This window comes from Anguilla anguilla, chromosome 13 (assembly GCF_013347855.1).
Source record: "Anguilla anguilla isolate fAngAng1 chromosome 13, fAngAng1.pri, whole genome shotgun sequence".
Taxonomy (NCBI): Eukaryota; Metazoa; Chordata; class Actinopteri; order Anguilliformes; family Anguillidae; genus Anguilla; species Anguilla anguilla.
The window spans coordinates 19,547,585-19,563,763 of NC_049213.1; the positions used below are offsets into that span (position 1 = coordinate 19,547,585).

General features: G+C 45.4%; 1 protein-coding gene across 3 annotated transcripts in view; it reads right to left on the minus strand.

The window, feature by feature from the left end:
* Positions 1-338: 338 nt before the first annotated feature.
* LOC118210696 (basic salivary proline-rich protein 1-like) overlaps positions 339-16,179 on the minus strand; it is a 34,429-nt gene continuing 18,588 nt past the window's right edge. For 2 of the 3 annotated variants that reach the window (XM_035387082.1, XM_035387081.1), the window contains exons 2-7: positions 12,710-13,043; positions 10,476-10,533; positions 10,245-10,332; positions 8,889-9,424; positions 5,888-6,010; positions 339-3,507 (exon numbers count right to left, since the gene is read on the minus strand). In XM_035387082.1, the coding sequence (XP_035242973.1) occupies positions 2,962-3,507; positions 5,888-6,010; positions 8,889-9,424; positions 10,245-10,332; positions 10,476-10,533; positions 12,710-12,843 (1,485 nt within the window). In that variant the 5' untranslated portion in view covers positions 12,844-13,043 and the 3' untranslated portion in view covers positions 339-2,961. Of the gene's footprint in view, positions 3,508-5,887; positions 6,011-8,888; positions 9,425-10,244; positions 10,333-10,475; positions 10,534-12,709; positions 13,044-13,574; positions 13,886-16,179 lie in introns of those variants that run through there. The other variant, XM_035387083.1, reaches the window with a different exon arrangement.

Consider the following 16,179-nt stretch of genomic DNA (forward strand, 5'->3'; position numbering starts at 1 on the left):
TCCTGATAAAGCAGTCCTTATAAAAATAAAAATAAAAATTCTACAGCTGTTCAAGTGAAAACAACTGATCTTTTCAAGGTGCTTCTTTATTACAAAAGTATAAACTTGACTTTGACATTTTTATGAATAATTTAAATATAAAAACATTACAATCTTTTTTCACATTAGCACTTAATTACACCGCTTGATTAAACACAACCCTGTTATCTTAGCAAACATACAACATAGCTGCCACATTAAATTCAGTTGGGCTCTTTAAACTGTTGCTCTGAAGTATAATGATAGCTTAAATTAAAAAAGCACATGATCAGAGTTCACCATTTGTAATTTTTCACCAGATAGTCATTCCAAACACAAACCAAAATTAATAGAGATCTTTTGACTCTCAAAAAACATCAAGGATATTGTTGTATATTATAACATACATATGCACTTTGCATTGATACGTAAGCATAACGCGTGCTAAAATCATAGATTTCTGTTAAATATATTTGGTCTCATTTTGTCATATTATATTTCAGTCCTTGTTCAGTATCTGAAGAATAGTAAAATCTCATTTGTTAGCTTGAGTCAGACCGGAAGTTGTCCTTCTTGTGAAGCTGTCATCTAACCAGGTGGGAGCTGGTGGAAGACTCAGTGCAGTCATGATGTTCCTCTTTCAGCTTCAGCCACTCGAGCGTAATCTGTCTCAGCTGAAGCTATGACTATTCTCGCTTACCCTGCTGCAGCTACTGTCCGATTCATTGACTCTGATTCAGTTAATGTCAGATTCACTGACTCAGCTTCAGCTAACGTCTCATTCGCTGGCTCTGCTCAGCTAACATCTGATTCATTAATCTGCTTCATTTAATATCTGATTCCCTGTTTCAGTTTATTTTCAGCTGATTGGACAGGCTAAACATAAAGCTCTGGGATCAGTGGTAGTTATGTCAATCAAAGTCATGATTGACAGCATCGTGTTTTTGTGCTTTGCCCTGTCCTTATGCTCCAACCCTCCAGAGCGCAGCCCTGTCCTCACCACCAGAATCAGTGGGATGGTGTAGGAGGGGTAAGGGGCCATAATCTGGAGTGCTTCTCCTACTGCAGTGTGCTTTAATGCAACCAGTGCTGTCCACTCCAGTCAGCTTTTATTAACTGTTCATCCAATCCGGTCACCTGTCATTGGTGGTTCCTCCAATCCAAGTCAACTTTTGCTGGCAGTTGTGCAGTTACCTAGATGGACTAAGCCCATGCAGAATTGCATTAGTCCCTATTGCCAAGCAAATAATTAATCCTGAATTGACAATGACATTGTGCTCTCTGACTGCAAAAAATAAACACACGTAAAAATACAAAACAAAAACATTTAAAAACAACAACAACAACTACAATGACAACAACAACAGCAGCAAAGAAACCATTCTTGGGTACCACGACGGAAATATCCAAGGCATGCATGTTCAAGGCAGGCAGACTGCTTCCACGGCAACGACTAAATAAAACACTTACACGTGACAGTGATTGACCCTTTCTGTCACGTTTAGCTCCCAGTAGTTACTACATTTATAAACAAAAAAACAACAAAACCCCCCAAACAAAACAAACATAACAAGAGCAGATAGAAAATGTAGACAGTGCATTTGTGACTGAATAAAGTGGCACGTTTGATTTTAAAACTGCAAAGGAAACCTTCAGTGTTTCAGTCTCTCAGGAAGTTTGCCGTGTCTGTGCTGTATCCAAGACTCCTGAAACAGCCGTTCCTCTCAGTCCCTGAGCTGATTCTTTCTGCTTTTCCTCTTCAGCCTTTTCGAAAATTAGGATTCCTGCCTTACAGTTGTTATCATCATCTCAGTCATTGTTCCTCTCTGTACATGGTGAAAGTGTTTTTTTTGTTTTTTTGTTGCAGTGTTCCTGCAACCTCTTCCTCATCTGTTGTTGTGTCAGCTGCTCCGTTCGCTGTGTGCTGTGATAGTGGTTGCCACTGAGGCCTGGGCCTCGACACTAGAAGGGAGTCCTGGCAGACCCAGGGCTGTGGAAAACTCCGGAATATCCCAAGGCCTGTGTGTGTATTGACAGACTGGATTCGGAAGGGTAAAATGTGCGTGCATGTATGTATATGAATGTCTCTGTGTGAGTATGCATGTGTCTGTGCGTGTGTGTGTGTGTGTGTGTCTGTGTGTGTGTGTGTGTGTGTGTGTGTGTGTGTGTGTACATGCATATGACTGCAGAGACTGTTGAAGTCGATGAGGCGGTTGTTCCCCTGGAGTGTAGCCTCATACACACGCACACACACACACACATATACACAGGGTTCCTGCAATCAGAAGCTTCCAGCCCAGTAGCCCTGCCCCCCTCCAATCAGAACTCTTTCCCAGACTCATGTTCATCAGTGAGAGCCATTTTCTTTTAAGCCCTGTGGGGGCCTGGGGGCCTCTGCTGTGAACTGGGGCAGACCAGACCTGTTCCGTCTGCCCTGCAGGAGGACAAGAGGCCAGGAGAGCAGGACCCATTCAGGTGAGCACCTGTTCTGATCACCTGCACAAGTACGAGCACAGGTGGCAGGTAGACCTGGCAAACGGCAAACCACAGTGTAAGCTCCCAGAATGCCAGGAGTGCACGTAAACGGGCATCAGCTTCCACCAAGGGGAAAACGGGCAGCAAAGTCGACCAGTCAGGACTTGGCAAAGAGCGGGACTGCCGACACCAAAGAGCGGAATCAAGCGAGTCTGTTTTTTTCCTTCCTTATTTTGTTCTTTTATTTTTTAATTACAATGGGGGGGGGGGAGCGCATATTTATCAACAGGATGTACAGTGTGAGAAGAGTTTGAGCTACACTCTAGGGGCAGGGCAGAGGTATGGTCAGGGGGAGGGACATGGGCCCGGGGCGTGGTCAGGGATGGAGGGACAGGGGTGCGGGTCAGAGCGAGGGGAGGACCAAGGGCGGGGCAGAGGGCAGGAATGTGGCCGGAGGTGGGGCCAGCGCTACAGGCCCGTGACGTACATCTCCATGCCATCGTTGAAGGTGAAGATGGTGGTGGTGCTGGAGCTGGCCACGCCGTGCTTCAGGTCGCCGATGCTCTCATACAAGTTCTCGGGCGCCAGGGCCTTGTTGGGCAGGGACTTCTGCGGCTGCGGGGGCGGGGGCTTCTCCTTCTTCTTCCTGGGCCTCAGAGTGGCGGCGGCGTTGGGCGGGGGCGGTGGCCGCTCCCTCTTCCAGCCCGCCATCTCAGCCTCCTGGGAGGAGCTTGGCTCCCCCGGCGGCCACGCCTTCTCCCCAGGGATGGACTCGTAGCAGTGGTCCTCCGCGCACCTTCCCCCCTCCTGCTGGGCACCGGTAGACCAGGACTGAGGCTTCACCACCACGCTGAACCCTGCCCCGCCCCCGCCCCCAGCCTCTCGCTCCGCCCCACCCCCACACCCCCGTGCCAGGGTCCTGTGCCCGTTGTTGTCTCTGCCTGCAGGGGGTGACCCCGGCACTGCCCGTTTCTTCTTGCCCGGTTTACACACTTTGGAGTACATGTCAGAAACCTGCGAGGGAAGAGAATAAAAAGTGTGTTTAAACAAAGATGGATTATGTGGCAAACATTAAGAAGCAGTGGCAAATGCCCAGGACTAATATATTGACCTCTGGAAAACATAATATACTGAAATTCAATATATGCCCATTTTAGTGTGCCAGTATATAATGAAGGTTAGAAATCTGGGCTTGTAACTGAGAAGTGGTAAGTCTGATTCCAAGGTGGGAACTCCCATTGTAACTACAGTATCTGCAAGGTACTTTAATTGCTTCAGGGAAATATTCAGCAGATATTGGATGGCATGTAAAAGGATATATAATCTTTTTTAAGTCACTTTCACGCCTGACTGTCATTAATGTAATATATCGGAAACATAAAATACCCTTTCGAATCCAAACAAATGTTAGATGAATGATGAAATGTCGCCTATACAGTACAAAAATATACAGTATAAATTTTTCCTCACTCCTACCAGCAATGGAATAAACAGTACCACTTTCACCTAATATCTATTAATGAAATTATTACAGAATCTAAGCTATCATCATCTGAGCTTAGGTGTGAATACGAAGTGTGAAATTGGCGGTCAAAGCGCGAGTCTCCAGTGACATCTATGATGTTTTCCTCAGCATTTTCATACCTCAAATATATATATATATATATATATATAGTACTGTGCAAAAGTCTTAGGCACCCTAGATTTTTAAATATAATATATAGTATATATTTGGTCTTAGATGTTTATTTTTTGGTTTCTGCATTAGTGTGTCAGTAGAAAAGAGCAAACTTGAGATTTCCAAACAATGAAATTTTACAGATACATTTTTGTATTTTGTTAAATTAAGTAATATTTTAAGTAATAGACTGCTTTTCAGATAAAAACTTGATCAAGAGTCTCTGGGATTACCTGGAGAGCCAGAAGCAAGCGAAACAGCCAAAATCTGCAGAAGAATTGTGGCAAATTCTCCAAAATGCTTGGAACAACCTACCAGCCGATTTTCTCATAAAACTGCCAGAAAGCGTACCTAAGAGAATTGATGTAGTTTTAAAGGCGAAGGGTGGTCACACCAAACATTGATTTAACTTTGTATTTACTGCTCTTTATATTATTTGTTTGATATTTATAACCTTTCATTTCATTATTTTCGAAAGAATCTTAGCTGTACAGCATTTTTTTACAGGTGCCTAAGACTTTTGCACAGTACTGTATATGTATAGAAACATACATTATATATTATACACACAGTAATCTGCATAATGTTTGGGGCAAAGACATATTTTTTCTTGATTTGGCTCCATACTCCACAATTTCATATTTGTAATAAAGCAATTCACGTGTGGTTTCACCATGTAGAAATTACAGAACTTTTTATAAATAACCCCCCATTAGAAGTCTGACTATATATATATATATATATAAACACACATAGTTTTTAAAACTTTGCTTAAACCATTCCTGTGCAATTAAAATAACCTGGCCAGAGGTATACACACAGCACAACTCTGCAGGATCAAAGCAGCTACTGCAGCTACATTTCCATTTAAATTGGAATGAATGCTGGAGCGTTGTACTGCATTCTTATAGAACTCATTGATCTCACAGGGCCAGATTTATCCTCTCCGCTGGTGGTGTATTCCTGTGCTATAACTCACCGTTGTGAAGCTGTACCTTGTTAACCATCGCCTATATTTCCGGATCTGTAAATTTTCTTTTTCTTATGATTCCCTCGCTGCTTGTGCCTGGCTGCTCCGTATTCATCTCTTTGTGCCTTGTAATCTGGACATGAGCATCCCATATTGTTTCTGACCCTTTTTATGGGCGTCTGCTACTGCAAAACTGCGAATGAGGGCTTTGAATTTATTTGATTTTGTAAATAGTCTCGATAAATCAAGTCTCGGTAAAACGGTCATTAATGTGTCGGTATCTGCGATGACAACAGAGCCGCAATACCCAAAGTGTTTTACAGTGAAGGGATCAGGAGGGGTGGAGTTTTTCTCCTCATCCACCCTATTGAGATTCCGCCTTGTCCAATAAGGCTACCCTCATCTTGCAAATGTTTGTTTTCAGTGAAAAGGGGAATTGTTCTTACTCTTAGATTAACAGCGCTCAACATATGATAAATATATTGTATTTTAATATGTTTTGCTCAATTCCTATCTTCCCTCCCACTTTCTGATGATACGCAGTGAGCCCAACAGATGGAGCCATTGAGTAGCAGTGCACACCAGCCCCACAACCTACAGAGGGGGGAGACACAGTAATGGGGCTGGATCCTACATAATGAGGATGTGAGTGAAAACCTCCACCCCCCACACCATGCACACACACACACACATTTAACATGACTTCAATTTAGGAGTCGTGCTTGTAAAACACCTGTAAAACTGACCTGTGTCTGTGTTCCAGCCTCTACCTCTTGGGGGCCCATGTGTTTGGGCGGGAACATGGCCAAGTCATCATCTTCCGGGGGTTTCCATATGTACTGCTCTCCATTACCCATGAAAACAGCCTCCTGCAGAGTGCAGCAACAATTAGAACATGCGCACACACGCTCTCTCTCTCTCACACATACACACACAACACGCATTCACAAATGCTCTCGCTCTCACAAACACACACACACTCTCACACTCACACAAACACACGCACACAACACGCACTCACACACACTCTCTCTCTCACATACACACACAACATGCACTCACACACGCTCTCTCTCTCATACACACACACTCACACTCTCACACACATACACAAACACACGCACATAAGCACTCACACACACTCTCTCTCTCTCTCACACACATACACATACACACAAACTCTCACACTCACACGTTTAATATGACTAATTAAAGAGATGCTGCTTGGAAAACATTAGAATTATGAAATGAAAATAATGAATGTTTAGTGTTTATCATGGTTAAAGCAGCAGACTGTAAATCAGTGTGCAGCTCTGCAGCACTACCACAGTTCAGCCAGTCAGCTTACCTTAGCTAAGAATAATGTGCTAGGAAAATAAAAGACAAATAATTTCCCACGATTGGCTGAGGAGTATTTCATGTTCAAATATTTGTGGAAAGATTTTGCCTTCCAGAAGTCAGCGCTAAACATAAATGGACTTTGCTATGTGTTGATAAAAACAGGGAGCCCAAGGCCAGTATGGTACATCCCTATGTATAGAATTAATCTGTGTGTATTATATATATATATATATGAACGGGTGTGTGTGTGTGTGTGTATCTATGTTAAATGTATGTGATGTCTCATTATGTGTATGCTGCATATGCTTCATTATCCAGCTGTACAGGATGTTTATTCATATCTTTATGAACATCATATGAAGAATGCACATTGCAATACTATGCAATTATTGTTATTATATCTACAGTACCCTTCTTTTCAGAGACAACATTATCATTTCTAATAAAAAACTGAATATTATGGCATATTTCAAAATTGGCTAAGTCGACGCCTTTGCAGCAATGTTGAGCCCAAAAATAATGGTAAATTCCATTTCTTGTAAGGCCTGTAGTGTTTTATAGTGTATATTGTACATGGTGTGTAAAACGGGGCACCAGACTGCACACGTACCTGACAGTGCTAAGTGCAGGTAAAACAAACGCACATACACAGGTGCACATAAGCCTGCCACTGCAAGCCTTTCATCATTATTAATCTTTAGTACAGTATGCAAGGAGTTTCCTAGATTTGGACGTTCCACTGCCGGACTGCCCAACCCTGTTCCTGCAGATCTACCATCCTGTAGGCTTTCATTTCAACTCTAACAAAACACACATCATTCAACAGCTTGAGATCAAGTAATTAGTAAAATCAAGAGTGTCAAATTGGGGTTGAAATTAAAGCCTACAGGATGATATATCTCCAGGATCAGAGTAGGGCAACCCTGTTTTACTGAAATACAAATAAAATGCAGTGGTGACTTACTGCCCTCCGGTGATTATTTAGACACACTGCGGTCATAGGGAAAGAGGACCAGTGGTGCATCTATTCTTCTATATGAAAAAAAGCTTCAGCGTGCTGCATACAGATTTGAAAGAAAAAGGGCCACACGGAATGAAGTAGGCCTACGACTTCATTCACGTCAGCACAGTGACATTTATAGACTTATAGACATCCGTGGATAAATATGCAACTGCTGTAAATATGCAAAGTACTGTAGTATGTACTATACTGGTAAGGCAGAATAACACTTTCTGGATGCATTCTAAAACCAATATCTGAAAATTGCCATACATTCAGGATGCGCACGGGATGCTTCTACACTTTTCTGTTTGACTGGCAACCGTTAGGTTTCAGCCAAGATACGGTTATCCTGCCTCGTGTGTTTTGATACAATTCAAACTGTATTTTAACCCGTCTCTCAGAGAATACGCTGATTTTAGACAAAGCGCTTCCATATACACGCCGTGTGCTGCTTTCTTCTCCTCTCCGCGCTAAGCAGGAAATCGGACAGTTTCAGGCTGTTGCATCACCCGCGTGACTGTGAAGGCATCCCATCTCTTGAATGACAAATAACAAAGATGCTGCCAGATCATCTCCTTCCCTTTATACAAATAATGAATATTTGTTCATAAAGCCCAAGCAGGGTGGGAGGTCCCCAATGTATTCAGCGGCCCATGAAGACCCCGCCCTGTGACTGAGGACCCCCCCCCCCAGCTCAGTAAAAGGGTTCACTGCTGACAGCTTCACCCTACACACAACAGGCTGCAGTGCACTGGCTGCTTAACACACAGCTACACAGAAGCATGTCTATGTTGAGATCATTACACTAGGGATTTCGATGAGATGCTTATTAGTAGAAGTATTTTTGTAAAGGCTGCTTGTGCATTACAGAGATAGAAACAAAATGGTCTGGGGGGGGGGGGTTTACAGAAGACCCCCGAGTCGCTTTCGTTAAAGATGGCTGCATGTCCCTGGACCCCAGGATACTCAGCGATTAAGTGTTCACCATCTTCGCAAAAGTGGTGAACGTGAGTGAATGTTAGTACTCAAAGACAGGACTCTTCCTGTCCCGGGACATAAAGTAGGCTTTTCCCTTCAGGAAAAGCCACAACCAGAAGACTCCAGACCGTTTATTCCAGCGGTTCGAGCGCGTGCTCGCTGCCTTTCGCGCGTCTCGACAGCGAGCGCCCTGAAGAAAGGCCTTGCATCAGAGCGTGCAGACGCAGCGATGACCCGAGCCGCCTGAGGAGGTGAGGCTGCACTGTTTTTTGTCTGCTGTAGAGGACACTATGATCTTATGATTGTTGTGAGTGATGATGAATTCACATAACGGTAATAATAAATATGAAGACGGTGATGGTGATTATTATTATCATCATTAAAGCAATGCTTTTGGTCTTCCCGCCACTGGGGGCAGCGTGTACCTTGGGGAAGGAGTGGAGGTGGAAGGGCTCCACGTGCTTCCTGGGGATCTTCTGGCTGAGGGGGTGTGGCGGGGGCGGGGCGTTAAGGGGGTCTGGCTCGGCCGGCTCCGCCCCCGCCCTGGGGATCTTGTCCACCTTCCTGACCTTGCGGATGCAGGCGTACTCGGCGGTGACGGGGTCCTGGGGGCCCAGGCCGGGGTCCGGGAGGGGGACCCCGTTCCCGCCCGGCAGGCCGTTGCCGCCGGCCTTCGCCTCGCCCGGCGGCGGGCTGGGGGGGGCGGGCGTGTTGGCGGGGGCCGGGGGGGCGGGCGTGTCCGTCTCCCCCGCCCGGCCCCCCACCATCTCGTACAGGGCGTCGTCCTGGCAGCGGGGCGGGGAGCCCCGGCCGCCCACCTCGGAGTAGGTGTGGTCCCGGTCGCCGGGCGTGGTGGGGATCTGGGGCAGCTGCCGCGACTGCTGGCCCCGCAGGTCCGAGTTGGAGCGCCGGCTCGGCAGCAGCAGCAGGTCCATGCTGGCCGGACGGTTCTTAGAAGCCTCTGCGTGGAAAACGCCGGAAAACGGGTAATTAAAGATTAAAGAAAGGATTACGCTCAATGATTTCAGCAAACAATCTTATCTAAAGCAACTCACACAACATACATATTAGAACATTTTAAAAAGGTTCTGGATATAATGCTGAAGTGATTCAGATAAAGTAGCTTTGCTCAAAGATAAAACAACATCGCCACACCTGCGAATGAAGCCTGCAATCGCTGAGTTAACCTCCCAGTCCCCTGACTACTCTACCATCGCTGCCCAGATGATAACTGGGCAATGTAATGTAATGTAATAACAGAAGATGAAAAAGCATTAACCAAAGTCAAATCAAATCGATTTGATTGTGCGTTTCACAATACAAAGAAAGACCAATACTAAAAACCGCACAAACTATCAGGGCCAGATGGATCATCTCTGAGCTATCAGAAGTAGTACTGTACTGTACTGTTACTGTAGGTTGAAATGACCGGGGTCTCTGTGATAACTCCAGTCCCTATCATCAGGAGGAGAGACAGGTGAGAGGGACAGGAGGAGAGACAGGTGAGAGGGACAGGAGGAGAGAAAGGAACAGGAGGAGACACAAGTGAGAGGGTCAGGAGGAGACACAGGTGAGAGGGACAGAAGGAGAAACAGGAGGAGACACAGGTGAGAGGGACAGAAGGAGAAACAGGAGGAGACACAGGTGAGAGGGACAGAAGGAGAAACAGGAGGAGACACAGGTGAGAGGGACAGAAGGAGAAACAGGAGGAGACACAGGTGAGAGGGACAGAAGGAGAAACAGGAGGAGACACAGGTGAGAGGGGAAACCGCTGGACTCACTCTTGCCGTTGCAGTTGAGCCGATTCATCTCATGCAGCTTTGTGTCCGATTTACTGATGGAACGCAGTTTGGACTGTCTGAGTATACTCTACACAGAGAGAGAAGAGTCTGAGTATATCTCACACACACACACACATACACATATACTGTACATATACACACACACATACACATATACACACACACGCACACAGATGTACACTTAATACACAGGGTGGCAGTGTTACGCACCATGTCCATGAGCCTGTGTTTGGTCCCTTCTGATGGGGAATTGTGGGACTTCCCCTTCCTGCAAATACAGAAGGACAAACACTTAGAAGCGTAAGGGACAGAGCTGGACAGAAAGAGAGAGAGAGAGATGGACAGTAGGAGAGATGGAGAAAGGAAGAGATGGAGAGTTGGAGAGGAGTAATTAGAGCCCATTCACCTCCAGCCAGCAGTTTGCATGCATGTTTCTCTGTTCCTCTAAGAGCCAAGGTGAAAGTTGAGTTAGGTGGAGCTTTCAATTGGATGTTTGTCCCATTTATTGAAATCGCTTTCTCTGGCTCTCTCTCTCTTTCTACTACTACTCACACTAAAGCCCTACTGTTCACAAATTTACTGGACACACTAAAATCCTAGCAACCTGCTCTGCGGTGATAAGACCAGCACAGGACCAGAGAATATCATGGTCTATTTCCAATCAAGCACTGGCTGAGAAAGGGTGGGAGAGGGAGAGAGAGGGAGAGAGAGAGAGAGAGAGAGGGAGAGAGAGAGGGAGAGAGAGAGAGAGAGAAAGAGAGAGAGAGAGAGGGAGAGAGAGAGAGAGAGACAGAGAGAGAGAGATGAGAGTTTTTATATGGATTGTTTATCTAGTTTTCTGGGAGGACTAATACGTTGTTTAAATTTTGTTTCATATTATTATGATCATAGTAGCATGTGCCCTGCACGCCACTGCAGTTTTTCTAGAAATTTCAAGGAATTTCGTTTTTTTGTCAGGAAAGAAAACAACCTTTCTGGTCATGTTGTTTTTTATTCGGTCAGACAAACGGACGCTTTGTGCGCGGTAAGCGGAGCAGAGAAATGGCATCGGACAAGCATTAGCAGCACGAGCAAAACGGCTTCCCAGGCAGCAGGAGAATGCGGAGCCGAAGGGTGGCAGGAAATCTGCCTCCTGTACCCCTAGCAACAAGGCCAAGCAAAAAAGTCTGATTGGATCACGGCTGTTTATTTGTAAAAAAAAAAAAAGAAAAAAAGAAAAAAAGGAACGTGTCCCCCTTTTTTCTTTTGTCTGGTGGAAAATCCCCCTCTCGACAGAGGAAGGAGCAGCCGATAACGAGCACGCTCAGCACCGCACAGAAGACATCTTATCTGTTCTGACAACACACGGCATTAAAATTCATCCCTTTCTCCCTCCGCAAAGAGGGAATGAGAGAACGGGCGAGAGGTAGGCAGAAAGATGGAGAGAAACAGAGAAAGAATGAAAGGACGGAAAAAGAGGAGAGACGATGAGGGATATAGCGTGTGAGAGAAAAAGAGCACGAGAGAGAGCGCTGTGGACTAATCTCCAATCACAACAAATAATTGGAGACAGATGTTGTAGGGCCACTGCTTCAAACGGCTAAAACGTGAAACGTAATTAGTACTGAGATGTTGTTACTAATGGGCGTGACCTCCGTATCCCTGGAGATAATGCGCAGAAATGTGTGGGAGGGGGTGTGCGTGTGCTGGGACTACAGAATCTGCAACCCCGGTAACATTCCCACCGTTTGTCACAAAGATGCGCAACATAACTGAGATAACCTCATTGGTAATTATCCAATGCACCAGTAAGATTATAATGACTATTTATGCGCTCATCACAAGATTGTATCCAGATGGTTTCACACGCGTTGTATTTATTGGTATCCATAGATTCACTCTATTTTATTGAAGGAGTTCAGGTTTAGTATCTTGCAAGAAAGGCAGTGCCACATCTGCTACATAAACCTGCAACCTCGGTAACAAGCCAACTTCACACTGCAACATTGCCTGCCTGTTATAAAATCTGTTTAACTCCTGTCAGATTATTAAGAGTATATGTGCTTGTGTGGGTGTGTGTGTGTGTGTGCTAGTGTGCATACTAGACAGCATACAGCATAGAATAGCTGATTATTCTATATATCCGGCTGCTTATTATGATCTGTATAGCATTATTATGTGTTATAGAATAGTAGTCTATCTCTGTATTGCACAGCACAGCAAAGTGAAGTATACAGTAACAGAGCACAGTACAGTACACTATAGCGTAGTACAGTGTAGCACAATATAGTGCAGTATAGCATAGTATAACTCGGTACAGCACGGAATAGTATAGCATAGTATTGTACAGTATAGCACAGCATTGTATAGCATAGTGCAGTACTGTATAGCACAACAGAATATAGCATAAGTTAGCACAGCATGGTTTAGAATAGCATATTACATGATAGCATTGTATAGCATACCTCTGGCAGCCCACACATAGCAGAACGATGAGGATGGTGACGACAAAGGCGGAGGCAGCAGCGATGGCCCCCAGCACCAGGACCTTTCCATACGGGGGCGCACTGAGGTTCAGCCCGTCCTGCATGGAGGCCATGTGGAAGAGCCCAAACACGCACTCGCACTCTCACACACACGCGTGCCCACACATGCGCTCACACGCGTAAGCTCACGCTCACTCACTCACTCACTCACTCACACATGTGCGCACACTCAGACGCCCGCATGCACGCGCGTACTCACACACACACACACTCACACACACCCGCACACGGTCTGCTCCTGGAGATCAGGTATCTGGGAGGAAGCAAGAGAGAAAGGTGCTATCACAGTGGAGCCAGACCTCTGCTTTCTCCTCATACAGCAAAACCAGCATCAGAGTAACAAGACATAAGACATAAATAGCAGAAAAAGGCATCACTGCAAATGAGAAGCTGTGATAAAATGGAAAGACAATCCAACACAACCCATCTCTTCCACTATAGCATAAGCCAAGTCTTTGTTTAGGGGACCATTCGCGAGAGGGAGAGAGAGAGAGAGCGAGAGTGGGTGAGAGAGAAACAGACAAAGAGAGAGTGGGTGATATACATCAATGAAAATACACAGGAGTACAAATTCAACAAAAAAAAAATATTCCAAAAAGCTAATTAAACATCAAAAACATTAAGATGTGTGAGCGATCCAGTCACCCCAGACAGCAGCAAGGTGAAAAACACTCAGAAACTGAAACATGCTTGTAAACCCCCGAACAAGCCAGCAGGGATGATTTAGGGCAACAACAATGACTACTAAACATGCAGAAAAAGGCAACGGCATTTTAAAACCTACAAAAGACAGTCATCTCTAGAGTCACTGTAAGGTCCAGCAAGGCCGAGCTGAGCCTGAGTCACAGTCCCATCGTGCAGACCCAGGACAGCCCCGCCTTATCACAGGACATCACCCAAACGATCACAACACAGCCGGACGCCCGCGACAAACAGAAGCTGCATGACCGCCCTCCACCTGTTCCGCCTCAGATCAGACCCTCAACAGGGAGAGCAGTCCGTGGGGTCTGACCGCGACACGGTGACATAAAGAACAAGGAGCCGGCAAAGCGAGACTCGGAAAGCAGAGCCAAGAGATGGCGGCTCGTCTGGCACGCGCGAGCAGCGTCAGCAGCCTGCTCACGCCGCAGTCTGTGAGAGGCTGAGACCCAACCGCTCTTCATCACCCAGTGACAGTGCAACAGGAAGGTGGGAGATATACAGGCTGTCCCAACATGCACACTCCATCACACCTGCACGCTTGGGCACTTGGTGTACGCTTTCATATCTTCAGCATAAGAGCCCAAGTGTGTGCCATTTCCCAAATAATCAAAAGCGCAGTGTCCTTGATGGGCACTTTCTCCGGACTTGCGCTAAGACTGCTCTGGAGTAGTATTTGGCCAAGCACACAGACCCACAATGCACCAAGCTGGTGACATTTATTGTTGACGCCAGTCACAAGGTTGCCGGCTTGTGCGTTTACTGGAGGAATATGCCATCAAATAAATATCAATGTAAGAAAAATGTTTTGCAAAGATGCAAATGTATCTTTATATTTCATTCATATCATAGCATCACAATGGTATTGTTAATGTGTACATGAGGTTAGCGAGCTCTGTTAATTTGTCTGCAGTTAGCAAGCCCACATCGAGCTTTGCACAGCTATTACAAGCTATTAATAGCAGTGTGACTACAATAAATTATTTTTAATAGGAAGCACAGAACAAAAAGTATGTCCCAATTGTTTTTAAAATCCCTGCACACTTGGGCATGTAATACATACTTCTATACCAAGCACATTTACGTTCCACATCACATTATGTCACCGAACTGTGTAAGTACCCAAGCACACTTAGCCTAGTATGGAGAAACAGGCCAGCCCAATACACTCCCCAAAATCACACTGCTCTACAACTCCACCCACAATACCCTGTGCTGCAACACTACCCACATTGCCCTGCTCTGCAACTCTATCCCCAGTTGCCTTCTGTGCAGATCTACCCATAATACTCATTTCAAAACTTTGTAATAGCAATTTCCTGGTCTGCAGATTGACCCAGAGTCCCTTACTCTGCAATTCTACTCACAATCCCCTGCTCTGTAGCACCACCTACATTCCCCGCCCTCCTAGGAGGAAACGGCACTGCGCGAAGGCCAGGCAGTGACTCCACATCTCTTACACCTTAACAAACTCAGGTCTCTACAACAATGGTTTTTAAAATTTATTTCAGCTATAATTATTGTAATTGATTTTTTTTTTGTCTTTCTCCTTTCTCCGATATCTGGTAAATTATTATAGCTGCAGTCATAGTAGCATTTATGTGAAACTGCATTATTATTGATCCACCTGTTCCATTAATTCATTCATGGCATTCAATGGAAGAGAGAGAGAGGGAGAGGGAGAGAGAGATTCCATGCCTTTTCTTTTAAAATTTGGCAATGGATTTGGCATGAACCCCCATCTACGAGGGGGGCTTAGGAGCCAGACGCCTGACAGACTGCACCGCATGTCTTACCAGGCCGCGGACATTTTAATCTGTCACAGAACAAAGAGCTTTACATGCCAGAAGTGCAGAGTCAGGTTTTAATGGGACAAACAGCCTCAGGAAACCCTGCACAATGAATTCCCTTCTACAAATGAGACAGTAAACTACAAATGAGGCAGTAAATGTGTGTTGTTTGCTGGACAAAATGACACAGTAAAGCCTTAATAATCCAATTAAAAGGTGGCAGCGGCATTTTGAAAAACACCTAAAAACAGAAGCACCCCCCTTAAACTCTGGTCACATTAAGGCCCAGAATTGCCAAGAGCTGATTCCAGAACTTACCCTCAGTGAACTGCGCAATCAAAGTCTATTAGAATCAGCCTAGTTAAAACACAGCAAAAGTAAAATTGGACAGATTCTACTGAAACACATTCACACAAGCAACAACATGGAAAACTAAAATAGCACTAGTCTGTGATAATACTGTGCTATGCTATTCTATACTGTATTGGGCTATGCTATCATATGCTATGCTATGCAGTGCTGCACTGTGCTATACTGTGCTACACTACGGCATAATAAACTGTGCTATAGATCAGCGGACTGCAACTCTGGTCCTGGAGAGGCACAGGTTCTGCTGGTCATTGTAGTTACTCTGAACTTAATCAGTCAGAGCAGTTGATTACAGTTAGCTGACTTCACCGGGTTACCAGCGTCTGAACTGGGCAGCAGGCCGCTGCTCCAGACTGTGTGAGCGCAGCCTGCCCACGGGGTCCAGATGTCACATTCAGACCTGGCTGCCCAAAGAGGACAGGCTGTACTGACATGGGCACCAGCAAGAGGCCTCGAATGGACTCAACCTTACCCTCAGAACTAAGAGCACAGGAAATAGTTCATGTTCCATGATGAGAACAGGACATTCAG